Genomic DNA, 27,166 nt, shown 5'->3' on the forward strand with positions numbered 1-27,166 from the left:
GCTCTAGCTTTAATCCAGAAGTATGAAGCCTTCAAGATGGAGGATGATGAAGACATTGAAAAGATGTTTTCAAGATTTCAAACTCTTACTGCTGGACTGAGAGTTCTTGACAAGGGATACACCAAGGCTGATCATGTAAAGAAGATCATCAGAAGCTTACCCAGAAGATGGGGTCCTATGGTGACTGCATTCAAGATTGCAAAGAATCTGAATGAAGTTTCTCTGGAAGAGCTTATCAGTGCCTTGAGAAGTCATGAAATAGAGCTGGACGCAAACGAGCCTCAAAAGAAAGGTAAGTCTATTGCATTAAAATCAAATATCAAGAAATGCACTAACGCTTTTCAGGCTAGAGAAGAAGATCCTGAAGAATCAGAATCTGAAGAAGAAGATGAACTGTCCTTGATCTCCAGAAGGCTAAATCAACTCTGGAAGACCAAGCAAAGGAAGTTCAGAGGCTTCAGAAGTTCAAGGAAATTTGAACGTGGAGAATCTTCTGATGAAAGAAGATTTGACAAGAAGAAGGTCATGTGCTATGAATGCAATGAGCCTGGACACTTCAAGAATGAATGTCCAAATCTTCAGAAGGAAAATCCCAAGAAGAAGTTTCATAAGAAGAAAAGTCTTATGGCAACCTGGGATGAGTCAGAAGATGATTCAGACTCTGAAGATGAGCTGGCTAACTGTGCGCTGATGGCGACAGAAGATGACGAATCAGAATCTACATCAGAATCAGATTCTGAAGAGGTATTTTCTGAACTTACTAGAGATGAGTTAGTTTCCGGTTTATCTGAACTTCTGGAACTCAAGTCTCAGATCAGTCTCAAATACAAAAAGCTGAAAAAGCTATTTGAATTTGAAACAAAGAAGCTTGAGTTGGAGAATTCTGAATTAAAAGAAAAACTTTTAAAATTATCCAATAATGTTGGATCTCCTTCTGATTCAGAAAAATCCACTCCTAGTCTAAACCATATTCTGAAAGAATATGATTTAAGTTTCAGGAAGTTCTTATCTAGAAGTATTGGCAGAAGTCAGCTAGCTTCTATGATATATGCTGTGTCTGGAAACAAAAGAGTTGGCATTGGTTTTGAGGGTGAAACCCCATACAAACTTGAACCTGTTGATGAAATAAAATTCACATACAAGCCATTGTATGATCAGTTCAAGTATGGCCACTCCCATGATATTAGGCACACTTCACATGCTCAAAGTTTTCACATAACACACACCAAAAAGCATGTGACACAACCTAGGAAATATCATGGAACTCACATTAAGAATTATCATGCTGTTCCTCCTATTGCTTACAATGTTAAACCCAAGTTCAATCAGAACTTGAGAAAATCTAACAAGAAAGGACCCAAAAAGATGTGGGTACCTAAGGATAAGATTATTCCTATTGCAGATATCCTTGACTGCAAAAAGGACAAAGCACAACATGTCATGGTACCTGGACTCTGGATGCTCACGACACATGACAGGAAGAAGGTCTATGTTCCAAGACCTGGTGCTTAAGTCTGGAGGAGATCAGAAGGGCAAGATAATTGGCTCTGGAACTATAAAGTCTGGTAACTCTCCTTCCATTTCTAATGTACTTCTTGTAGAAGGATTAACACATAACCTCTTATCTATCAGTCAATTGAGTGACAATGGTTATGATATAATCTTTAATCAAGAGTCTTGCAAGGCTGTAAATCAGAAGGATGGCTCAATCCTATTTACAGGCAAGAGGAAGAACAACATTTATAAGACAGATCTGCAAGATCTTATGAGTCAGAAGGTGACTTGTCTTATGTCTGTTTCTGAAGAGCAGTGGGTCTGGCACAGAAGATTAGGTCATGCTAGTTTGAGAAAGATTTCTCAGATTAACAAACTGAATCTTGTCAGAGGACTCCCTAATCTGAAATTCAAATCAGATGCTCTTTGTGAAGCATGTCAGAAGGGCAAGTTCTCCAAACCTGCATTCAAGTCCAAGAATGTTGTTTCTACCTCAAGGCCATTAGAACTCTTGCACATTGATCTGTTTGGCCCAGTCAAAACAGCATCTGTCAGAGGGAAGAAATATGGATTAGTCATCGTAGATGATTATAGCCGCTGGACATGGGTAAAATTCTTGAAACACAAGGATGAGACTCATTCAGTGTTCTTTGATTTCTGCATTCAGATTCAATTTGAAAAAGAGTGTAAAATCATAAAGGTCAGAAGTGATCATGGTGGTGAATTTGAGAACAGATCCTTTGAAGAATTCTTCAAAGAAAATGGTATTGCCCATGATTTCTCTTGTCCTAGAACTCCACAGCAAAATGGGGTTGTAGAACGAAAGAATAGGACTCTGCAAGAAATGGCCAGAACCATGATCAATGAAACCAATATGGCTAAGCATTTCTGGGCAGAAGCAATAAACACTGCATGCTATATTCAGAATAGAATCTCTATCAGACCTATTCTAAATAAGACTCCTTATGAATTGTGGAAGAATAGAAAGCCCAACATTTCATATTTCCATCCTTTTGGATGTGTATGCTTTATTCTGAACACTAAAGATCATCTTGGTAAGTTTGATTCCAAAACACAAAAGTGTTTCCTTCTTGGATATTCTGAACGCTCAAAAGGCTACAGGGTATACAATACTGAAACATTGACTGTAGAAGAATCAATCAATATCAGGTTTGATGATAAGCTTGGTTTTGAAAAACCAAAGCAGTTTGATAATTTTGCAGATTGTGATATTGATATATCAGAAGTTGTTGAGCCAAGAAGCAACGCATCAGAAGCAGAACCTCTCAGAAGCAAAGAATCGGAAGATCAAGTATCAGCTTCTCTGGAGAATCTAAGCATATCTGAAGAACCATCTGTCAGAAGATCATCCAGACTCATCTCTGGTCATTCAGAAGATGTCATTCTTGGAAAGAAGGATGATCCAATAAGAACAAGAGCATTCCTTAAGAACAATGCAGATTGTCAATTAGGTCTTGTATCTTTGATCGAGCCAACTTCTGTTGATCATGCTCTAGAAGATCCAGACTGGATAATTGCTATGCAAGAAGAACTGAATCAGTTTACAAGGAATGATGTTTGGGATCTTGTTCCTAGACCAGATGGATTCAATATAATCGGTACAAAATGGGTCTTCAGAAACAAGCTCAGTGAGAAAGGTGAAGTGGTAAGGAACAAAGCCAGACTGGTGGCTCAGGGTTATAGTCAGCAAGAAGGGATTGACTATACAGAAACCTTTGCACCAGTGGCCAGGTTAGAATCTATTCGTCTATTAATTTCATTTGCCACTCAACATAACATCACTCTCTATCAGATGGATGTTAAGAGTGCCTTCTTAAATGGTTATATAGATGAAGAAGTTTATGTCCATCAACCTCCTGGTTTTGAAGACTCTATGTCTCCTAATCATGTTTTTAAACTAAAGAAATCATTGTATGGATTGAAACAGGCTCCCAGAGCTTGGTATGAACGCTTAAGTTCTTTCCTTCTGGATAATGGTTTCACTAGAGGAAAAGTGGACACTACTCTCTTTTGTAAAACCTTTAAAAGGGATATTTTAATTTGTCAAATATATGTAGATGATATTATTTTTGGAACATCTAATGCTACACTTGGAAAGGAGTTTGCTGAGTCTATGCAGGCTGAATTTGAAATGAGCATGATGGGAGAACTCAAGTATTTCCTTGGAATACAAATAAATCAAACATCAGAAGGAACGTATGTTCACCAAACCAAGTATGTGAAGGAACTTCTGAAGAAGTTTAATCTTCTGGACTGCAAAGAAGCCAAAACTCCTATGCATCCAACATGCATCCTAGGTAAGGATGAGGTAAGTAAGAAGGTAGATCAGAAGTTATACAGAGGTATGATTGGATCTCTTCTATATCTGACTGCTTCTAGACCTGACATTCTGTTCAGTGTTTGTTTGTGTGCTAGATTCCAATCAGATCCTAGAGAATCTCATTTAACTGCTGTTAAGAAAATTCTAAGGTATCTGAAAGGTACTACTAATGTTGGCTTAGTTTACAGAAAATCTAAAGAATACAACTTAGTAGGATTCTGCGATGCTGACTATGCTGGAGACAGAATTGAAAGAAAGAGTACTTCAGGAAGTTGCCAATTTCTTGGAAGTCATTTGATCTCCTGGTACAGCAAGAAGCAAGCAACTATTGCTCTATCAACAACAGAAGCAGAATATGTCGCTGCTGCTGGTTGCAGTATACAGATGCTCTGGATGAAGAGTCAGTTAGAAGATTATCAGATATTTGAGAGTAACATTCCTATATTCTGTGATAATACTTCTGCTATATGTTTATCTAAGAACCCTATTCTTCATTCAAAAGCTAAACATATTGAGATTAAACATCATTTCATAAGGGACTATGTTCAGAAGGGTGTTATATCTTTAAACTTTGTTGATACAGACCATCAATGGGCTGATATCTTTACAAAACCCCTGGCTGAAGATAGGTTTAAGTTCATTTTGAAGAACATCAGTATGGATTTATGCCCAGAATGAGAAGATGAGAAGTTCTCATGTATGAGTATCTTCTGAAATGAAAATGGACTATTTTTTTTAATCAGAAGTTCTGATTGAAATCTTTTAGAAATTATGATTCGGTTATTACTAACGTTTCATTGTCTAAGTTGATTCAGAATCTCTTTTAAAGCAAAACAGCTGTAACGTTTTATCTCGGGATGGTAAACCTGTCGTTACTGTTCATGGATAAGCGCGCGTGCAGTTGAAGGGACGCCGACCATAGGTAACTGTGCTAGTCACCTCATTTGTCTTTATTATCTCTCCTCACGTCACGTAACATTAATTGCTTTTCATCATTTACTCTCTGTCAGTTTTTCTTTATATTCTTCAAACACTTCTCCTTCCCTCTCATATTTTCTCTATCCACTCTATCTTTTTGCATTCATATCAAACCATAGCTGTTCATTATCTGCAAATCCATCATGAACTCTTCATCAAGCCCAGAAAACCATGGAAAAGATCAAAACAACAAGAGGAAAGCTGTTGAAACATCTTCCTCCAAACCTAAAAAGATAAAGATCACCTATGACCCTCTCAAGGTGAATCCATTCGAAGCCATGTTATCTGGAAACTATTCTAGACGTGTGTTTCAACCCCCTGGTGAAAGCCCTCTATCATCTCCATCTTCTTCCTCATCTTGTTTCCTTCTAGACTCAACTTCCTCTTCATCTAACCTTTCCTCTCCCTCAGCCCATTCCGAAGAAATCTCTTCATCTTCACCCGCTGAGAATGTTGTCTCTGATAAGGATTGTGGAAGATCTGCATCAGAACCAAGTCTCCCTGACCCCTCGCCTGGAAGCCCAAGAAGCAGTCAATGAGGCGTTTCACTCCTTCATGGCATGCTGGCACAGACTTTGTCTTAGCTAGGGTCTTAGGATTTGGTCTTAGTAGTTTTTCTTTCCTTGTTGCATCTGCTTGTTAAACATCCTCTCTTGTAATATTTTTGATTATCAATAAAAAGTTTCCTTGTTTTACATTCCAGTGATTTTATTTGTCGTTTTATTCATCTGAATCTTTTGATATATTCTTTTTGATGTTATGACAAAAAGGGGGAGAAGATAAATGATAAATGATTTGATTAAATCTATCAGTTGCTGGGTAAAGCTCCCACACATTTACTAACAAGAACTGCAAGTTCTATATGGTTTTAGTGTTTTGCAGGTATAAAGAAGTGAAGAGAATCTTCAAAGCAAACACAAGAAGCAAAACCATGGAAACTGAAGCAAGCTTAGTGCTGTCAAGCTTCAGAGAATCAGAAGCACTGATAATAGAATTTGATCCATATTTGTCCATTTGATCTGACAAAATTCTATTTGCTCTGATACATTATTTTAGCCTATATGGCTCTGATACATATCATGTGTTCGAATATACATTTTATGTTCTGACTCGTTCATGCTGACTTTTGTCGTTTAGTTTTTGTTCTGTAACATTTCAGGATGTAGAGATGCTCAAATGATGCTCTGGTACATTCAACAATGTTCTGATACAAATCTAGCATGAAGTGATGTTGGTAAAAATTCAAAGCTCTGAAGCTATCCGAGGGAAGCAGAAATCAGAAGCTGTGAATGTTCTAAAGATCCAGAAAACTCAAGTTCTGAAGCTGTCCTAAATGGAAGCAGAAATCAGAAGCTGTGAATGTTCAGAAGATCAAAGAAATTCAAGTTCTGAAGCTGTCCTAGATGGAAGCAGAAGTCAGAAGCTGTGAATGTTCAGAAGATCAAAGAAATTCAAGTTCTGAAGCTGTCCTAGATGGAAGCAGGAATCAGAAGCTGTGAGTGTTCTAGGGATCTAAAGAAATTCTAGTTCTGAAGCTGTCCTATGGAAGCAGAAGTCAGAAGCTATGAATTCTCTGAAGACAGAAGCTTATATGATCGTCTCTACCGAAATAATCAGGGAAGTCTTTTATTAAAGTTCTTCGAGTATTTATTTCAGGGGGAGATTATTTATCTCAGGGGGAGATTGTTAATCTCAGGGGGAGACATATTCATATGCTTATGCTATAGCTGTGTAATTTGTCTTTTGCCGTCTATTCTTTCTGATCGCAAATTCATATCATTTATATATGTTTTTGTCATCATCAAAAAGGGGGAGATTGTTAGAACAAGATTTGTTCTGATCAATTATCTTAGTTTTGATGATAACAATAATATGAATTTTGCTTAAGATAATATGGTACTCTAATCCAATGCAATTTCCTTTTCAGGAAATATATAAAGAGTATGCATAATTCAGCGCTCAGAAGCTTTGTCTCAAAGGGTTCAGCATGCAACATCAGAACATGGTCTGGCAAGACATCAGAAGATGGTCGAAGCAGAATCAGAACATGGGTCTATGGAAGCATCAGAAGAACAAGAGAACAGAAGCACTGAAGTACTGATGGTATCACGCTCAGAAGCACTTCAAGGTCAGAAGATCAGAAGATGCTATGCACCAAGCTGTTTGACTCTGATGATATTCAAACGTTGTATTCACAAACATCAGATCAGAAGGAAGTACAAGTGGCAAGCTACGCTGACTGACAAAAGGAACGTTAAAAGCTACTAAAGGCTACGTCAGTAGACACAGCGTGAACAAGGCTCGAGGTAGTTGACAAAAGCGTATAACATTAAATGCGATGCTGTACGGAACACGCAAAGCATTAAATGCACTCAACGGTCATCTTCTCAAAACGCCTATAAATATGAAGTTCTGATGAGAAGCAAGGTTAACGATCCTGAACAAAACAACGTCAAATCAACTTGCTTAAACTCTGTTCAAATCAAAGCTCAGAATCTTCATCTTCATCAAAGCTCACTACATTGCTGTTGTAATATATTAGTGAGATTAAGCTTAAACGTTAAGAGAAATATCACAGTGTGTGATTATCGCTTTTAAGAAGCATTTGTAATACTCTTAGAATTGATTACATTAAGTTGTAAGGAACTAGAGTGATCGTGTGGATCAGAATACTCTAGGAAGTCTTAGAGGTTATCTAAGCAGGTTTTAACTAGAGTGATCGTGTGGATCAGTAGACTCTAGAAAAGTCTTAGAGGGTATCTAAGCAGTTGTTCCTGGAGTGATCAGTGTGTGATCAGAAGACTCTGGAAGACTTAGTTGCTGACTAAGTGGAGAACCATTGTAATCCGTGCGATTAGTGGATTAAATCCTCAGTTGAGGTAAATCATCTCTGCGGGGGTGGACTGGAGTAGTTTAGTTAACAACGAACCAGGATAAAAATAACTGTGCAATTTATTTTTATCTGTCAAGTTTTAAAGCTACACTTATTCAAACCCCCCCTTTCTAAGTGTTTTTCTATCCTTCAGTATCTGCCGGAGCGGTGCATGCGGCAGTTTGGACATGTGCAGATGATACCGAGGTCACCGTTTGAGGCTGCTCTCGACACAGTTACCCGAGTGGAGCTCACTGCCATATTTGCGGACTGGGAGCATCATTTGATCCCGGAGGAGTATCGTCGCATGCAGGGCACCCAGGAGTGGCATTGTGTAGAGGGGTACGTGACATGGTTCTACCGGGTGTCATATCCTCTGATGACACCCGACGCTCCCAAAGCTCCTAGGCCAGCATACGAGGAGATCTTGGGGAACCAGCAGGCCGAGGATGACCATGCCATTGATCTCCTGCCGATATTCCAGCGGATAGAGATGCTTAGGCGGGACGCGTTGGAGCGAGGTATCATTGATCAGGGCGGTCCAGAGGCAGTCGCCGTGGTGGAGAGGATGGTCGGTGATGCGGCCGGTGCGGCGACATATAGGAGGCAGAGGAGGTCCCAGGACGTTAGGGTTAGGCATACTCAGAAGGGGGTTCCGAATTATTTTTCTTGGATTTTATTGTATTCGGGTTGTATTTCTTAACATTCACGTACATTTTCGCACACTATTACTATTTTATTTGGCTTGTATATATTATTCGGCTTGTATTTATAATATTAGTATTTTATGTTGATATGTCGTTTATTTTATTCGGCGTTTTCGTTTAATTAAAATTACGGGACTAAACGCGGTTAAGAAAAACATAAAAAAAAAAATACATTTTCTGCATATTTCGGAAGTGCATTTCCGAAAACCCCCTAAAATGTGAAAAAGGTGTTTTCGGAAAGTGCATCTCCGAAAACACCCCCCATTTGGTGTTTTCGGAAGTGCACTTCCGAAGTCTGAAAAAATCTAGAAAAAAAATTACTTCGGAGATACATCTCCAAAGCAGGGGCAACTTTAGAATTTTGCTGGGGGTCACCCCCACAGGGGATCAATAAAAAAAATTTCAAAAATATTGATAGCTTAGATAATTATTTATTTCATGGAAACTAATATTAGTTAAAAATAAATAAAAAAATAAAACCTATGTTATACTAATCAAGTTGATAATAATATTTTTACTAATCATAAAGCTATTAATAATACATTTTTTTCTATTGATATGTATCTTTAAACTCCCTTTTTTTTTTTAAGATTGTATATATACAAAGCATTTTTTTTACCTAAAGTTTGAAGATTCAGTCACTAACCATAGTATAAAAGGGTTAATAATAAAATATAATGATAGTGAGTGTTATTTTTCGAAAATACATGAGAATATAATTCAGCACATAAATACTTTCATAAATTATAATACGAGAGAATTATTCCAAAGGGCCTAGAATTTAATTGAAATTAACATGACTTTCTAAAATAAAATACACCCCTACCTTTAGAATTATATGATCTACAAGAATGGGATTAACAGGTTAAATGTTAAGCCCGCTAGTTTAACAGACATCCCTCCTTTTTAGAATACACTAAACTAGTAAATTAAGAAAAGTTGTAAATAGAAATAACAAAATGATAGTGACATGGCTTATCTAGAATATATGGATGTTAAAATTGATAGGGAAAATTTTGGGGTATGACATGCTGTTATTTCGTCTCTAAGCCCAACAGAATTGCTTTTAGAACTATTCACTCCACCTTCTCTATGATTCAATAAAACCCAATCTGAATTCCCTCGACCCGCTCCATGAGTTTCGGGTCGGTGTGACCCGCTTCCAGATCTGGGCCCCTTACTACTAGACGACCCATTTTCTCCATAGATCTCCCTCTCTACCACGCGAGTCACCTGTAACAATCTCGCGCAACTTATTTCCTCATTTCTCGCGCAACTCATTTCCAAAAATTGCTTGTCAGGCAATTTCAGAATCTGAGCCATAAGATACTCAAATTCAATGATGTATTCTTCCACCGTCTCACTCTGTTTCAGCCCTGTTAATTGCTCATATACGTCACTGTCGCCGTGACCACTATATTTGGCCAATGGTGATTCCTTCATCTTCTCCCACGACAAACCTTCATCTTCTCCGACCAGAGAATTAAAGAAGTGAATCGTAGCTCCCTCCATACACAACTGAGCTAGATTCACCTTCAACTCCGGTGGTGTCCCCTGAACACGGAAATACACTTCAGCGCGTGAAATCCAGCCCGCTGGATCTTCGCCGTTAAAGGACGATAGCTCCATTTTTTTGATGGATTGGCGGAACTCTGTCAATGCATCACCACTGAGGTTGTGAAGCCCTGATCCGGAGGAATCCCTCTTCCCCAATGATCATCCTTTGTTAGGTCCTCCTTTGTTATTCACACTACCTTCTTCTTCTAACCTCGTCTTGCATAGACACCGTTCAATCATGGCCATGAGACTCTCATGGCTAGTCTTCACCGCATTCTGGATGTCTAACAACGTCGACTTCACCTCCGACATCTCACCTTCTAACGCATCTACCTTTGCATCCATCTTAACAAACTCCGAGTTGTTAACCTTCTTTGGGGGCATTCATTGGTTCCGGGAATGAGATCCGACTGGTCGGACCAGTTTGATACAAACTAACAAAGCAATAATCAATGTAGCAGTAAAATAGCTATGAAAATATGGGGAAAAGAAGCTTAATTGATGGAAAATGGATACGAGTACAGAGAATGGAATATGTCAATCCCCAAAATGAGCCCAGAGGTACGCTCCTATAGGATACTAGAATATCCTATTCATTCCTTCTAGATCTAGCTACAATCCAAAGATGATTATTCCCTCTACTGACTGCTCCTTATATTGTGGAAACATACTACTCCTTTCTTTCATGCCACCCCATGATTATAACTAATCATCCTCCAATTCCCTTTTTACCCCTTCTAGAATATACTTTCCAAACTCTGAGACCATTAGAGGCATGGTGAATTAATTGTCCTGGTAAAAGTAAATTATTATCATTGCTTCTATCAAATATATTATAAGATATCAATTAAAATTACCCGCACAATATATAAGACATTCATTAGCAATCAAAAGTAGCCATACAATAAGATATCAATCAAATTTCTAATCAACTAGTATAAGACCCGTGCGTCCGCACGGGTAAGTCAAATCTTAAGATGAATAATATATTACTAATGGAAAAAAAAAAATTCAAATGAAGAATGTTAACTTAAGATTAACAAAACATAATATTGATGAAATGAATCTGTATATAGTAGCTATGTCAAAAAAATATGAAAATGCAGTAGTCATTCGCATCTTAGGTAACTCGATAAGGCTAGCTTGTTGGTGATATACAATTATTATTATAAAATCACTAATAACTTGAAATATTTAAAAAGAAATATTTATCAAATCACCAACATGATAAATTTATTATGTCTAATAAATATAAATATTTACAAATATGACTAATAACTATGAATATTTACAAATATCACTGATGATTATAAATATTTATAATATTTTGTTGTTTAAATTAAAAAGGTATTGTAATGATAGTGTCCCGTGAAAATAGTGAGTTTATGCTAATTATAAATATTTATAATATTTTGTTAATTAAATTAAAACAAATATTGTGGTGATAGTGTCCCGTGAAAACTTCTTAGATGAATAGTTTTCAATTTTAATTGGTATATAATTAATTTAAATGCAATTATAAAATATGCAATTATATAATTTAATAACAAATATCAGTAATAACTATAAATATTTACAAATATTTTGTTGATTAAAATAAATATTTTAGCCTCTTTGATACATATTTGTTTTTTTATCTAACTAATTTATAAAGACAATTTTTTTTTGAATAATTGATCAATACACAAATATTTTTCCTACGTGTAATTTATTTTTTTAAAATATCGAGAAAATATTTCTTAACATATCCTTTACTTTCAACTTTGTATTCAAGTTTTAAAAAATTAAATATTTTTATCCATATTATATATTTAATATATATAAAATAAAAAAGTAAATTTTTGTTGAGTCATTTTTTTTCTTCACTGAAGCATAATTTAATTATAACAAAGAAATGAATCCAAACACGTTCATGGCATGGCTACTATTGCTGTTAAAGATAACTTGCATCATATTTAGAGTATAATATCAACAAATAACTTGTAGCATGGTTAGATTGGGATATAGAGAAACTATTGTTATTATTATCAAAATATATATGAAGTATCCATTTGCTTCAATGATCAAATATTTGAACCTTTATCAAATTTAAGAAAAAGAAAACATGAATTAAATATTACAACCCATATCAACCTAGCAAGCTGGAAAATTAGTTGACAAAATCAGATTATTTGCAATATGTTGATAGAAAAATAAGGTGATAGAACCACATTATTTTTAATATGTTGCAAGTGACATACATTTTATTCATTGTATTTTAAATGGAATCACCCTGATCTTGTTACTTGAACACTTGTTTTTAAGACTTGTTGTTTTATGGTATTGCATTCTGCAGGTCTTGACTATCATCTGCTAAATAATGCATCAACTTTTCCTGATAATTTAGAGTGTAGACTAAATCAAAGTAATGAAACAAACTTAAATAATAAAATTGTTATGATCATAAAAAGCTAATGGCATGAAAAACAAACTGTCATTGATGAAGTAAAACAAAAAAAAAATATATGAGGGACATCAGAATGATGTAGAACAGTGCTGCAGAATGACTTTGAATCTCTTGATTTTGGAAAATATGAAACAATGCTTGCTTTCATCCAGAATGTCAGTTAGGTTTAATAGAACTATAAGATCAAAGACAGAAAGAGATTGCCAACCTGAGGAGGGTTGATAATAGGGGTACTTAAAAGGCTGCCATAAACACCACCATTGGATATTGTTAGAGTGCCTCCAGTCATCTGATCAATTGATAAAGTTCCAGCATTAGCCTTCTTTGCAAAAGTATTGATCTATTTTTCTATGTCCGCAAGGTTCATTGTATCAGCATTTCGAATAACTGGCACAACAAGTCCCTGGAAAGGAAATTAAAGTTTAAATGACATAATAGTCAAACAAATGCAAATGAGAAAATCTATACTTAAATAGCTCCTTCAATCCGCCCATTAAGTAAAGGTTAAGGTTACTCATAAAAGTTTTGGAGTTCCAACAGCTATGCTGATATCAATATAATCTTTGTATATAATATCATCCCCATCAATGACGACATTTTTAATCGGTTGATGTTGAAGTGCATTCACAGTAGCCTAACATAGAAACTAACAAAGTAAGTACCAGAGGATAATTTTTTCTGAAAGAAAGATTTCTCCTTAGCGCTATAATTCTATAATTTGAAAGCACTTTGATAAATCCAGACTTAAGTCCCAATTTGGCTCCATGCTTTTCAACAAAAGCATCCTTATAATCAGTACGAAGTTTCATTAAATTAGACCTATCATAAAACACAGAGCAAACAGCACGAGAGTGAATGGTTATTCTGTATAAAGCAATTATTGCAAGTATAGTAACCATAAATTTAGATTGTTATGTACCACAAGAATTGTGCCCATGGTTTCCAATATTCTAATTCAAAGTAAGCATCCCCAAATAATGCATAATAGTGTATTTTACACATGAAAAAACCTAAAGCTTGAGGCAATATTCAAAAACTTCTGCTACAATTTGACAGTCAACAAAACTTACATATCAACTTCATTGAAGGTTGTCAACATAGCATATGTGTGTTTGAGAATCTTTCAATCGTGTAGCAACCCATTTTCGAATCCTTGTCATAGGAACCTTTGATAGTAAAGGAAGATATTAAAATAAAAAATGTTGCTAAGCAAAACTCAACCAGTAGATATAATAATCACAAAATATAAGTGACTCACTCGTCTTTCTCTTTCTTTAGTACACAATGCTTAAATAGATCATTTGCATTTTCACTTTGTGTGTCTTCAATAATGGTTCTAAAAAAGGTAAAGTTAGTAACAGTTTTTTGCATTTTGAATGAATTTGCACAAATACAACAACTAATCACATTATTAAACACTGCTGAACCAATCACCTAAACCAACAGCTAATCACATTAAACACTACTGAACCAATCACCTAAAACAATAGCTAGACAACTTAAAAGATCAAATGCTAAAGCAAGAATAGAAACCAAAGCACCAGGGTCATAACTGCAGATTGTAAGCACCACTCTAAAACACCACCGTAGAATTACAACTGTTTTATTAACACCACTGTAGAATTTAAGTGCCATTTAAAAAAATACACTGCAATAATAGGCAATATAAATCTGTTAGTATTGAAACAAAGACATGTGATGTTATATAACAATAATAGGCCTACCTTTCAGGAAAGTTCAAAGTTTCATAATAAAAGACAGAGAAGTTCAAAGCCAATCCTAATCGAATGGGATGTGTGGGAGCAAACTCATCTTCTACTGCAGTAGAAGCTCTCTGCAATATTTATGAATTATCATATTAACAAACTTCACATTTGTGACACCCTCGCGTGAAGTGGTGTATTATTGAGTATGATTTGGTAACAATTGAGAAATTGCATCATTCTAAATGTAAAATTGGCAGTAACCGTGACGAAAAGAAAATTGGAAAAAAGTCATAGATATCAATCTTACTGTGCGCTTCTGAAGTGTGGTTGCAATCACTTGTTCATAAACTATTTAACCAACACAATCAATAACCGACAAAATACCACAATCACTTATTCGTAAACTATTAAACCAACACAATCAATAACTGACAGAAGACCATAATTTGTGATATCCTAAGTAAAATACAACAATTTCATAACAGATTCGTGCAAGTTACCTTCTTCGGTGCAAGTTACCTTCTATCGGTGATGGTCTTATATTCCCTGCAGTATCTAAAGACAATAGGAAAAAAAAAGAGATTCAAAAAACAAAGAAAGTGTGAATACAAGATTACACTCAAAGATGTTTTTGATTTATGGAAAACTCAAATAAACATTCAATCAACAAGGCGGAAGCAGAAAACTCAAAGAAAAGCAAGCATTGATCACTCATGATAGTACAGGTTGATCTATTATACTTATAGGTCGACTCAACACAAGCAGATCAAGAAGAATGCAGAAAACCAGCAGTTAGGTCGACCTACTGTCAACCCAGGTCGACCTAAAATGGAGAAAAATCCACATACTTCTGCTAGGTCGACTCACACATCATCTAGGTCGACCTAAATTGATGAAATTTACATACCAGTCTGCTAGGTCGACCTACATAACGACTAGGTCGACCTAATCTGAGAAAATATCCCCAGAATGCATTTGAAGAGGATTCTGGTCGACCTACTCCTTAAACAGGTCGACCTAACTGGGAGCAAAATTCTGCAAGCTCTGCTAGGTCGACCTAAGCACTACAAGAGGTCGACCTAACTGATCAAGAATGCCAAAAATTCTGTTTCTCTCATCTCCAACTGTTAAGCTATCATATATATTGTCAAAGGTTCAATTATTCAATGCAACACCAACGACTGAAAGATACACAAACGCTTCTCATCTTCGTTCTTCATCATCTCCAACACAATTACACATAATCATTCTTGCGTTGCGGGTTAGTGATGAGTTCGATAACGTCCATGGAACGGAATTGAAGATTCCTAGTGGGTGAAGGTTTGTGGGGTTTGTTGGTGAATAAAATCTGCGGGTTTTGTCCTCCATGACGGGTGGTTCTTGGGGGTTTTTATCAAGAGGCGTTCATTGAGGATTCGGCTGAGTGTAACGATTGAGGAACGGGGAGTTCAAGGAATCAAGACACTGCAGAAGGGAATCAAAGTGAAGCTCTTGGATAACCTTGATCTTGCTCAAGATTAAGGGGGAAGAAGATTCAAAGGATCGACATAATTGGTTTATCGTTTATCGCTTTGTTATCTTCTTTGTATATACTACTTTCAACATTAATGAAAGATTACCCAATTTCAATTTGGAATTGGGGGCAGACGTAGTCGTAGCGAGGACGATCGACGAACTGCCTAAACAAATATCGTGTTCTTGTCACTTTTACTTTTTCATTTACATTCTGTTCATATTTGGTTATAATAGCAAATTGATCAACGATTCGAGTGTTAAGATTGTGAATTAAGAACTTACATAAACATCACAATCCACCACACATTGAATTACCTTCAATTTGATCATTATCACCAAGTGTTTGTATATTTGTTTCTATCACTCTTACTGCATTGCAAACATTGTCCATCATACAAAAAGTTAATCTGATTTTCAATAAGAGCAACGCTTTGATTCTGCAACATATACTCTTATCACTTATCTCAAGTCTTCGAATGGTTTTTAAACACATATACAATCGTTTCGATAGTGGTTCGGAATAGACGCGGGTCGATTCAGAATCACTTCCGCTGAAAAGTCGCTTAACTCCGTAAAACTGTGAACGATCTATTCACCCCCCCTCTAGATCCTAAGGCCAGCGTCTAACAAGTGGCATCAAGAGCTCTGGTTTATTCCGTGCTACGTGAAACACTTATTGGAAAGATGGCTTCCGGACCTAAAGGGGCTTACAATAGAGCTCCAGTTTTCAATGGTGAAAACTATGGCTATTGGAAGGATTGTATGTGTGTCCACATCAATGCAATTGATAGGAACATTTGGACAGCTATTGTCAATGGTCCCTTTCAGATCACCATGACAAATGCAGCTGGTGCAGTTGTTCCAAAACCAGAAAATACTTGGGATACTGAAGATGAAAAGAGATATGCATACGATTGGAAAGCGAGAAACATTCTAATCTCAGCTCTAGGAGTTGATGAATACTATCGCGTTTCCCATTGTAGATCAGCTAAAGCTATGTGGGACACATTGCAAGTTGCCCACGAGGGAACGGATGATGTCAAACTAGCTAGAATCAATACGCTAACTCAAGAATTCGAACTCTTCCACATGGAAGATGGTGAATCCATCAAAAACATGCAGAAGAGATTCGTTCACTTGAAAAATCGTTTAAATTCTCTTGATAGACCTGTTTCCAATGCAGTTGCTACTAACAAAATCTTAAGATGTTTGAACAGGGAATGGCAACCCAAGGTTACAGCAATAAAGGAAGCAAATGATCTAAACACCTTAGACATCACTACTCTCTTTGGTAAACTAGAAGAACATGAACAACATCTTAAATGCCTTGACATGCATGAGAAAAGGGCAAAGAAAGAGAAGAACATGGAGAAAGAGGTAGAGAAGAAGTCAATAGCTCTAAAAGCTTCAAGCTCCAAGACCTCAAGACAAGAGCTAGAGGATAGTGATACAAGTGATGACGAAGACTCCGATGATGAGGAAATGGAACTGTTTGTGCGAAGATACCACAAATACCTTAAGAAAAATGGAGCAAAACATTCTGACAAAGGGTTGATCAACTATAGAAAGCAATCAAACAAGTTCAAACAAGATGACAATAACAAAGGAAAAATCAAAGGTCCTTGCTTCAATTGTGGCAAAGTCGGTCACTACAAACCGGATTGTCCATACCTTGAGAAGGAGAAAGAGAAGAACCAAAGCAAAGGTCACAACAAATCTAGAAGAGCCTACATAGCATGGGAAAGTGATTCATCTAGTGAAGACTCATCAAGCGATGAAGAAGAATTGACAAACTTGTGTCTTACGGCTCATCAACACAAGAAAAAGAAACGTGTAAGTCATCTTAAACCTGAACTCGTAGATAAGGTATCTCATTCTCAACTAAAACTTGATTTTGAAGAATTACATAGAGATGCAATTAAAGCTTTCAAACTTTTGGCCTCAAATAAGAAAATCTTTTCATATCTTGAATCAAAAGTTGAGAAAACCGAAAAGGATATGGAAGCTTTAAAACAATCTATGCTAGACATTCAAAAGGATAAAGTTGAAATAGATCCTACATCATGGTTTGGTTGTGAGACATGTCACATTTGGCAAAAAGAAGTAAGAGATCTAAAAGCCAAGTTAGACAAGGCTCTACAACCAAAAGTGACTTTTGCGGTTGATCCAAATAAGTTCAAAAGATCGTATACTCCTTTATATAGTAAATACACTTTTGTACCAAAAGTATCAACTAGCAAAACAGCATATTCTCATTATATTACCTGTCATTATTGTTGCAAAAAGGGTCATACCATTGAAAAATGCAAATTTAGGAGGATTTTAGTTCCTAAAGGAGTATTTCAATGGTTGCCTAAGTGCAACAATTTATGTACTCACCACCTAGGACCCAATGAAGATTGGGGACCTTCCAATCTAAATTAATTTTGCAGGAAAAGTGTCTTGACATTGCCGAAAGGTTGTGGTTCCTTGATAGCGGATGTTCAAGAAACATGACGGGAGGCATATCACTCTTTGTTGAGTTCCACGCAAAGAAAAAGGGGTATGTCACCTATGGAGACAACAATCGGGGAGCTATACTTGGTAAAGGAAGTGTAGGTAACCCGTCTACCACAACTATAACTGATGTGTTACTAGTAGAAGGTCTTAAACATAATCTCCTAAGTATTAGTCAATTGTGCGACAAAGACTTCAAAGTAACTTTTACAAATTCTGGCTGCACAATAGAACATATTAAGAAAAGAGATATCATGTTTAATGGCACATGAGTAAACCACATTTATATGCTAAAACTTGGACGAAGGCATATTTTTTTTTGGGTTACTCTCAATCTAGTAAGGCATATAGGCATATAGGTTCTCTCAATTCAGTTACTACTTATTGTTGAAGAGTCAGTTCATGTGTTCTTTTGATGAATCTTATGCAAAATATGTCGAGAAAGGTCTTTCATTTAATGGTGCAGGTCCATCCACTGAAGACATTGTCAAGGATAAGGAAGATGAGAATGAAAGTATTGTAAAGAAAGATGCTGAGAGAGAGAAAGATGAGTCTCACAATGAAAATGAAAAAGAAAGCATCTCAAACAATGAAGAACTTCCCAAGGCTTGGACAAATGTGAAAGACCATCCAATTGACAACATAATAGGAGACATCTCAAGGGGCGTTACAACACGCTCAAAGATAAGTAACTTCTGTCATCATTTTGCTTTTGTTTCACAAGTTGAGCCGAAAAACGCTAAGGATGCATTACTTGATGAGCATTGGCTAATGGCCATGCAAGAAGAATTAAACCAATTTAAACGGAATGATGTTTGGGACTTAGTCCCTCATCCGGGAGTTCATCAAGTAATAGGCACTAGATGGGTTTTTCGTAACAAACTTGATGAAAACGGCGTTATTACTAGAAACAAAGCTAGATTAGTTGCCCAAGGTTATAATCAAGAGGAAGGTATTGATTATGAAGAGACATACGCTCCTGTAGCACGTCTCGAAGCTATTCGTCTCTTACTTGCTTATGCTTGTTCTAAAGACTTCAAACTATTCCAAATGGATGTTAAAAGTGCCTTTCTAAATGGCTATATAAATGAAGAAGTCTATGTTGCTCAGCCACCCGGCTTTGAGAATTACATGTATCCAACTCATGTCTATAAGCTGAAACGTGCTCTATACGGTCTTAAACAAGCCCCTCGAGCTTGGTACGAACGTTTGAGCAAATTTCTCCTTAGTCAAGGGTACTCTAGGGGTAAAGTTGACACTACTCTCTTTATTAAAAGAAAAGATAAAGATATTCTCTTAGTCCAAATTTATGTAGATGACATTATATTTGGGTCGACTAATGCAAAACTTGTCAAAGATTTTTCTAAGCTTATGCAGAGTGAATTTGAGATGAGTCTCATGGGTGAGCTAAATTTCTTCCTTGGCCTACAAATCAAGCAACTCAGTCATGGAACGTTTGTGAATCAAACTAAATACTGTACGGAGCTGCTCAAAAGATTTGGAATGAGTGAAGCAAAAGAAATTGACACACCTATGGCAACAAATACTAATCTAGACAAAGATGAGAAAGGTAAAGAGGTTGACGTGAAATTATACCGAGGTATGATAGGTTCACTATTGTATCTTACTGCCTCAAGACCAGACATCATGTTTAGTGTGTGTATGTGTGCAAGATATCAATCTTGTCCAAAAGAATCTCACTTGAAAGCTGTCAAAAGAATTCTGCGATACTTACGTGGAACTACTACATATGGCCTATGGTATCCAAAGGGAAATGAGTGTCATTTGGTAGGATTCTCTGATTCAGATTTTGCTGGCTGCAAATCCGATAGAAAAAGCACCAGTGGAACGTGTCATCTATTCTCAAATTCATTGATAAGTTGGCATAGCAAGAAACAAGTATCGGTTGCATTATCTACTGCTGAGGCAGAATATGTAGCTGCTGGAAGCTGCTGTGCACAAATATTATGGCTCAAGCAACAACTTCTTGACTTTGGTATTAAGCTTGATCGCATACCTATCATGTGCGATAACACAAGTGCCATAAACTTGAGTAAAAATCCTGTCTTACACTCACGTACCAAGCATATTGAAATAAGACATCACTTTCTACGAGATCATGTAGAGAAAGGAGACGTTACATTTGAACATGTAGAAAGCAAGAAGCAACTAGTTGACATCTTCACCAAACCTCTAGCAACGGAGCAATACTTCAACATTCGTAGGGAATTAGGGATACTCGATATCTCTAATTTGGGCTAATTACGTTTGTTCTCTCTTAATATTATTCCTTTACTTTATATATATATATATATATATATATGTTCTCTCTTGCTAACATTTTTCTTAGCATAAAGGTAGTTCATCATCTAGCCAGGCGTCATTCCACATTGATTAAAGGCTGCCATTAAAGTTGAGAAAGCGGTAACGTTATTGTTGTTCACTTCCAAAAATATTATTGATACTATAATATGCTATCAATTAACATGCTTATAGTGACTTCATACATATATCGCGCTTGCTCATTTGACTCTCATGCTATAACTGGCTACCTTTTTTAATGAATGCTAGCATTTTATCTATGTTTCTCTCGTTACTCTTCTATTTTCGTTGTATCTCTTTTTGATGTTGACAAAGGGGGAGATAGATGCTGAGTGTACGGGGGAGCTTTGTTGAGAGATTGCCTTGTTGAGAGATAGATGCTGGATGTACGGGGGAGCTTTGTTGAGTCTTTATCACTTACCACCAAAGCTTCGACTAATGGTTTGCCATCATCAAAAAGGGGGAGTATGTGAATACAAGATTACACTCAAAGATGTTTTTGATTTATGGCAAACTCAAATAAACATTCAATCAACAAGGCGGAAGCAGAAAACTCAAAGAAAAGCAAGCATTGATCACTCATGATAGTACAGGTTGATCTATTATACTTATAGGTCGACTCAACACAAGCAGATCAAGAAGAATGCAGAAAACCAGCAGTTAGGTCGACCTACTGTCAACCCAGGTCGACCTAAAATGGAGAAAAATCCACATACTTCTGCTAGGTCGACTCACACATCATCTAGGTCGACCTAAATTGATGAAATTTACATACCAGTCTGCTAGGTCGACCTACACAACGACTAGGTCGACCTAATCTGAGAAAATATCCCCAGAATGCATTTGAAGAGGATTCTGGTCGACCTACTCCTTAAACAGGTCGACCTAACTGGGAGCAAAATTCTGCAAGCTCTGCTAGGTCGACCTAAGCACTACAAGAGGTCGACCTAACTGATCAAGAATGCCAAAAATTCTGTTTCTCTCATCTCCAACTGTTAAGCTATCATATATATTGTCAAAGGTTCAATTATTCAATGCAACACCAACGACTGAAAGATACACAAACGCTTCTCATCTTCGTTCTTCATCATCTCCAACACAATTACACATAATCATTCTTGCGTTGCGGGTTAGTGATGAGTTCGATAACGTCCATGGAACGGAATTGAAGATTCCTAGTGGGTGAAGGTTTGTGGGGTTTGTTGGTGAATAAAATCTGCGGGTTTTGTCCTCCACGACGGGTGGTTCTTGGGGGTTTTTATCAAGAGGCGTTCATTGAGGATTCGGCTGAGTGTAACGATTGAGGAACGGGGAGTTCAAGGAATCAAGACACTGCAGAAGGGAATCAAAGTGAAGCTCTTGGATAACCTTGATCTTGCTCAAGATTAAGGGGGAAGAAGATTCAAAGGATCGACATAATTGGTTTATCGTTTATCGCTTTGTTATCTTCTTTGTATATACTACTTTCAACATTAATGAAAGATTACCCAATTTCAATTTGGAATTGGGGGCAGACGTAGTCGTAGCGAGGACGATCGACGAACTGCCTAAACAAATATCGTGTTCTTGTCGCTTTTACTTTTTCATTTACATTCTGTTCATATTTGGTTATAATAGCAAATTGATCAACGATTCGAGTGTTAAGATTGTGAATTAAGAACTTACATAAACATCACAATCCACCACACATTGAATTACCTTCAATTTGATCATTATCACCAAGTGTTTGTATATTTGTTTCTATCACTCTTACTGCATTGCAAACATTGTCCATCATACAAAAAGTTAATCTGATTTTCAATAAGAGCAACGCTTTGATTCTGCAACATATACTCTTATCACTTATCTCAAGTCTTCGACTGGTTTTTAAACACATATACAATCGTTTCGATAGTGGTTCGGAATAGACGCGAGTCGATTCAGAATCACTTCCGCTGAAAAGTCGCTTAACTCCGTAAAACTGTGAACGATCTATTCACCCCCCTCTAGATCCTAAGGCCAGCGTCTAACAGAAAGATGTAATGATAAAAAATCAAACCATAAACCTTATCGTTTTCAACTACTGCGAGAATCAACGAACATATTTGTCATCGTTGCAACTTAACCATCTCACAACTTTCATTTATCCTTCTTTGAGATTTACAGATGTATAATGTTCAAAAATTGCTTTCACAAATTTACATTATTAAAAAATTCTTTGAGAGAGAGACTTGATGATAAAGGGTAGTAAAGAGATGTGATGCACTTACAGAAATTTGGAGAAGAAAGGGGTAAAGCTGGCATTTTCAAAAACTTGCTGAAAAAAATGAACACCAAGAAGGAAAGAACAATCATGGTGTCGCATATGAAGATGTAAAACGGAAGAACTCGGGAGGGATGAAAAATGATGTTACCTTACGGCTGGGACATCTGAACCGGCGGTGGTATTCTGCTCTGAAGGGAGTGCGAAGGTTACCGGATCTGATGAGATGACGAGAGAGCATGGACGATGTTGTTTTGAATGGATAGAAGATGGAGGAGCTGTTTTTTTAGACGAGAGAGATAGTGAAAATTTTGATGGTGAAAGGGAAAAGTGAGGAAACTGCTAGGGTTTCTGAAGAGATAATGAGGAAGAAAGAGAAAAGTGAGGGAAAATGAGACTTTTCAAATGAGATGGATGGAAAAAGTGAAAAATGAGAAATATGTGTACCACTTGGAGGAATGGTTAAGTGTGATTGGTGGAAATAAAATTTCGATTTAGCAAATTACAAAAAGGGGCTTTCTTAAGAGCAATTATTTTTTTCATTAAGGGTAATTTAGGGTGTTTGGTGGCATGTCTTATTCTTAGTTAGGTAGTTGACAAGACATCCCTTAGAAAACAAAAGCAACAAAAAGAAAAATTCAAACTAACAACACCGCATAAAAGGTTTAACATATGAAAAAGAAATCAATCTAAAATCCACTTAGCCTAAGAAATATTTCGTCTCTCTTGATATTCAGCAAAAAATTTCATTGCATAAGTGTCACGGAATATTGTCCACTCGTTAGCATATTAAGCTTCTCTAATAGGTTTAGAGCTTACACCTGAAACTCTGGCATAAAATGTCAAAACAATTTGTATATCACACACAAATAAAGGATGGCCTTGGAAGAGCTTATCCACAACCAAACCCAAAATTGTATCATGGGATTACACTATAGATTTCCAGGAAAATAACAGCATGACAAGTAACAAAATGCAATAGTTTTAAACACTAACAAAGTAGAACAGTGTGTTTGGTTTGCTTGTATCTTTCCATCTAGTTTCATGTTTTCAAGAATTTCTTAGGGAAATGTTGATATGCAAAATCTTGAAAATAGCAAACAAAGTAGCATTTTTATGGTTGAGAAAAAAAGAAAACAGATAATAAACCGAAGTAGACTTAACGAAACACAAAGATTTCAATAGATCAGCATCGTTAAGGAGATTCACTAGGGTGGCTGCTAATCCACTTAATTGAACATATAACATTGCAAAGCACATACTCCATGGTCATACTCAACTAAAAAGGAAAACACAGTAGTCATCAATGAAATTCAACGATTTCAATATATATGCATTATTAAGGAGATACAATAGGATGGGGTGCAGATTTTAGCGGACCGCCAATACACTGAATTGCACACTTAACACTCTAATCAAATACTCCAGTCATACGCATGTAAAACTTAACCAATATGTTCAGTAATCCAACAAGGTTCATTAATCACAAGAGTCACACAAGGAACACTAATTGAAAAAACAATAATTGGGGATATAAAAAAAAGGAGAAACCGAATGCAAAAAGTTTAATACCGGGTATTGTGATTTCAATCAGAAAAACACCAGCTTCGTAAGGAGTTCCGGTAGGGCCAGGAATGATTCCAACCAAGCTAACAAGGTTATTGCTTTTAGGGCTGACCTGAATTCCCGATCCCGCAGCATCTTTACGGCATTCGACAAGCTCCCATTCACATTCCGTCACTAAAATGACTCATTTTAAATTCCATTAAAATATTACATTCCCCCACAAAAGATCTCAGCTAAATTACTAGAAAGGCTGTAGGAACAATTAATGTAGCATTAACATTTGTAAAGTCAGTCTCGAAGGGATATAGAAATTTTACTAACGGAAGAAATGATGTCAATAATTTAGGAGTTCTTCATTCAAACCAGTACAGGCTATTACATAACATTGGTTTATAAGTTTCAACCAAAAGCTATGTACAAAAGTAAAAGCTTAATAATAATTTTTTCAGGGCTGGGGAGGAGTTGGGTGTTACATAAAACTATTTTACACAAAAACTAGAATTCAACGAAAATGACCCGGTAGTTCAAAGGAGTTGTTTTTCTCTAACATCCCAGGACACAAGGTTTTTTTTGCAAACCAACAAGTAAATGAATCAAGTAATCATAAAAACTACCTAAAAGATTCTCTAGCCTCTTGTCTCTTTGAGTTGTTCTTCATCATATCAACCCAACTGGCTAAGACATTAGACACTTCAAACTTACCAGCAAAATTCATCTTTCGAGCTAACTCCTCGAGGATGACAGGATTCCCATACTTTGAAAAATCAGCACCAAACTTGTTATAATCAAGCTGAGGAGCTTTCATCCCTTTCTCCATCATTTCTTCAATATATTTACATGCCTCATCTGGCCTGCCTTGTCTTATAAGCCCACCAATGAATAAAGTGTAGGTGTTATCATCAGGACAACACCCCTTGTGACGCATCTCATCCCAAACAGCTCGGCCCATCTCGTAATTCTTTGTCGCAAAATAGGATTTCATTATCATATTGTATGTGTGAATTGTTGGTTCGTTGCCACTCTGAATCATTTTCTTGTATACTCTCACCGCATCATCCGGCATATGTTGGCTTACCATCAGTTTTATCAAAGCGTTGTATGTCCTTCCGTCAGGCGGATAACCTCTTTCGCGCATTTCCTTCAGAAGATCATATACCGTGTCCATTTTCCTCTGCCTCCCGAACCCAGTGATCAAACAAGTGTAAAGTGCAGCGTCAGGTTGACACCCGCGATCCACCATTTCGTTAAAATAATCAACAGCTTCCCGCATCATATTTCGTTTGCACAAGTCCTGTATCAAAATCGTATAACTGCGAACGTTAGGCAATGGACCTTTGGCTTTCATGACTTCAAACAACTTAATGCTATCCGACTTCTTCTGACATCTTAACAACCCTTGAAGCATAATATTATGTGTAACAATATCCGGCGTAAATCCTTTGTCAATCATCTCATTCCACACCCTCCCTGCTTCCAACAAGTTTCGAACCTTGCACCAACCATCAAGAAGTATAGTATAAGTTTGTAAATTGGGAACAAATCTATCTCTAAGCTTTTCAAAAACAACTTGCGCTTCTTTAACAAGCTTGGCCGCACCAAGACCATCAAGCAAGAAATTAACCGCATCAACACCGACTTTAATCTTATACTTCTTCATCATATCAAAGACCCCGACAGCTTTTTTCCTTTCCTTAGCCGACGCAAACGCCTTAATAGCAATCGCGAAAGTCTCCATTGTCAAAAAACCCTTCTCACCCATTTCCTCAAGCAACGCCACCATGGTTTCAAACTGTCTAGTCTTCCCTAAAATACTCATCATCGAGTTATACGTCCTTGAATCATGTTCAAAACCAGGCCTTTTCCCCGCCCAACAAAAGAATCTAAAAGCCGGCTTCCTAGCATGTTTAAACCTATGCAACACATCAACAACCAAATCATGTGATAACATAACACCACACTCATCAAGAACAGCCTCCATGTTCCTATCTAAAGCAAACAATTCATCGATCACCTTGCATACCCTCTCAACCTCATCTGGATCTGCAAATGTCCCACTATTCACACCACCTTCACTATCAGATTCAGCCTCACTAACCCCACTAACACTACAAAACGACCTAGAATCATCCAAAAACATAAACTTTCCTTGATAACCACAAATGGGTAACTTAAAAATCAGCATTTTTTCTTGTAAAACCAGTAATGAAGAGGCGTGTGACAGAGAAAATGGAATTTGAAAACAAGAATGATGGAAAGAACAATTAAGAGAAGAATGAAACAAACGAGACAAGGGCATAGAGCTACCACAAGGCAAGCGCATTTGCTCTTTTCCTCTTCTTCTTTGGTATCCATTTGGTTGTCTCTGAAGAAACTGGGTAGCGGTGAGGTTACTGTGGGGGCCATGTGGAAGTGTGGAATCTACGAACGTTGTAAATTGAATCTTGGAGATTAAGGTTGTGACTTTGTGTCGTATATGGAGAATCATTGAAGTTCCATTTAACTACTGTGCGGAGAAGAAGAGAAGGCGATGAAGGGATGAGATCTGATACGGTGACAGTAAGGTTGATTGGGTAACCATTGATGGGCCCTGCAAATGTCTGTTACACCTTTCAATTGTTTGGCGAAAATTATACCCCGTACCCCTACATTTATTCCAATACCCCTACAATTTTAAAAAAATCCCAATTTTGTCCTTATTAAATTTTTAATTTTTTTTTAATTTTTTTTTCCAATTTTACTGAACCGGATAACCCAGGGGTGGGTGTTCCGGTTCCTTTTTTTTTTTTCAATTTTACTGAACCGGATATCCCAGGGGTGGGTGTTCCGGTTCATTTTTTTTTCAATTTTACTGAACCGGATATCCCAGAATTGGGTGTTCCGGTTCTTTTTTCAAAAAAGAGAAGTTGTTGTTGTTTCTTCCTGAA

The 27,166-nt window shown here is 36.8% G+C and overlaps 1 protein-coding gene across 6 annotated transcripts; it reads right to left on the reverse strand.

Moving 5' to 3' along the window:
• Positions 1-12,130: 12,130 nt before the first annotated feature.
• Positions 12,131-26,864, reverse strand: LOC131640292 (pentatricopeptide repeat-containing protein At3g62470, mitochondrial-like). Of its 6 annotated transcripts, none has more exons than XM_058910704.1 (8): positions 22,828-26,864; positions 22,684-22,730; positions 14,602-14,656; positions 14,120-14,229; positions 13,654-13,731; positions 13,058-13,561; positions 12,604-12,798; positions 12,131-12,323 (listed from the first exon to the last, which is right to left on the reverse strand). In XM_058910704.1, exon 1 carries the CDS (start codon positions 26,725-26,727, stop codon positions 24,853-24,855), a length of 1,875 nt encoding a protein of 624 aa, XP_058766687.1. In that variant the 5' UTR covers positions 26,728-26,864; the 3' UTR covers positions 12,131-12,323; positions 12,604-12,798; positions 13,058-13,561; positions 13,654-13,731; positions 14,120-14,229; positions 14,602-14,656; positions 22,684-22,730; positions 22,828-24,852. The 6 variants fall into 6 exon arrangements, with proteins under 6 accessions (XP_058766687.1, XP_058766684.1, XP_058766685.1 ...); XM_058910701.1 differs by having other exon boundaries at positions 13,654-14,043; XM_058910702.1 differs by having other exon boundaries at positions 13,058-13,214; positions 13,466-13,561; positions 13,654-14,229.
• Between the last annotated feature and the right edge of the window lie 302 nt (positions 26,865-27,166).

Source organism: Vicia villosa, unplaced genomic scaffold, assembly GCF_029867415.1.
Source record: "Vicia villosa cultivar HV-30 ecotype Madison, WI unplaced genomic scaffold, Vvil1.0 ctg.003032F_1_1, whole genome shotgun sequence".
Classification (NCBI taxonomy): Eukaryota; Viridiplantae; Streptophyta; class Magnoliopsida; order Fabales; family Fabaceae; genus Vicia; species Vicia villosa.

Excerpts from the sequence above, each read along its gene's own strand:
- LOC131640292 (XM_058910706.1), bottom strand. The coding sequence starts at position 26,727 with ATGATTCTCCATATACGACACAAAGTCACAACCTTAATCTCCAAGATT.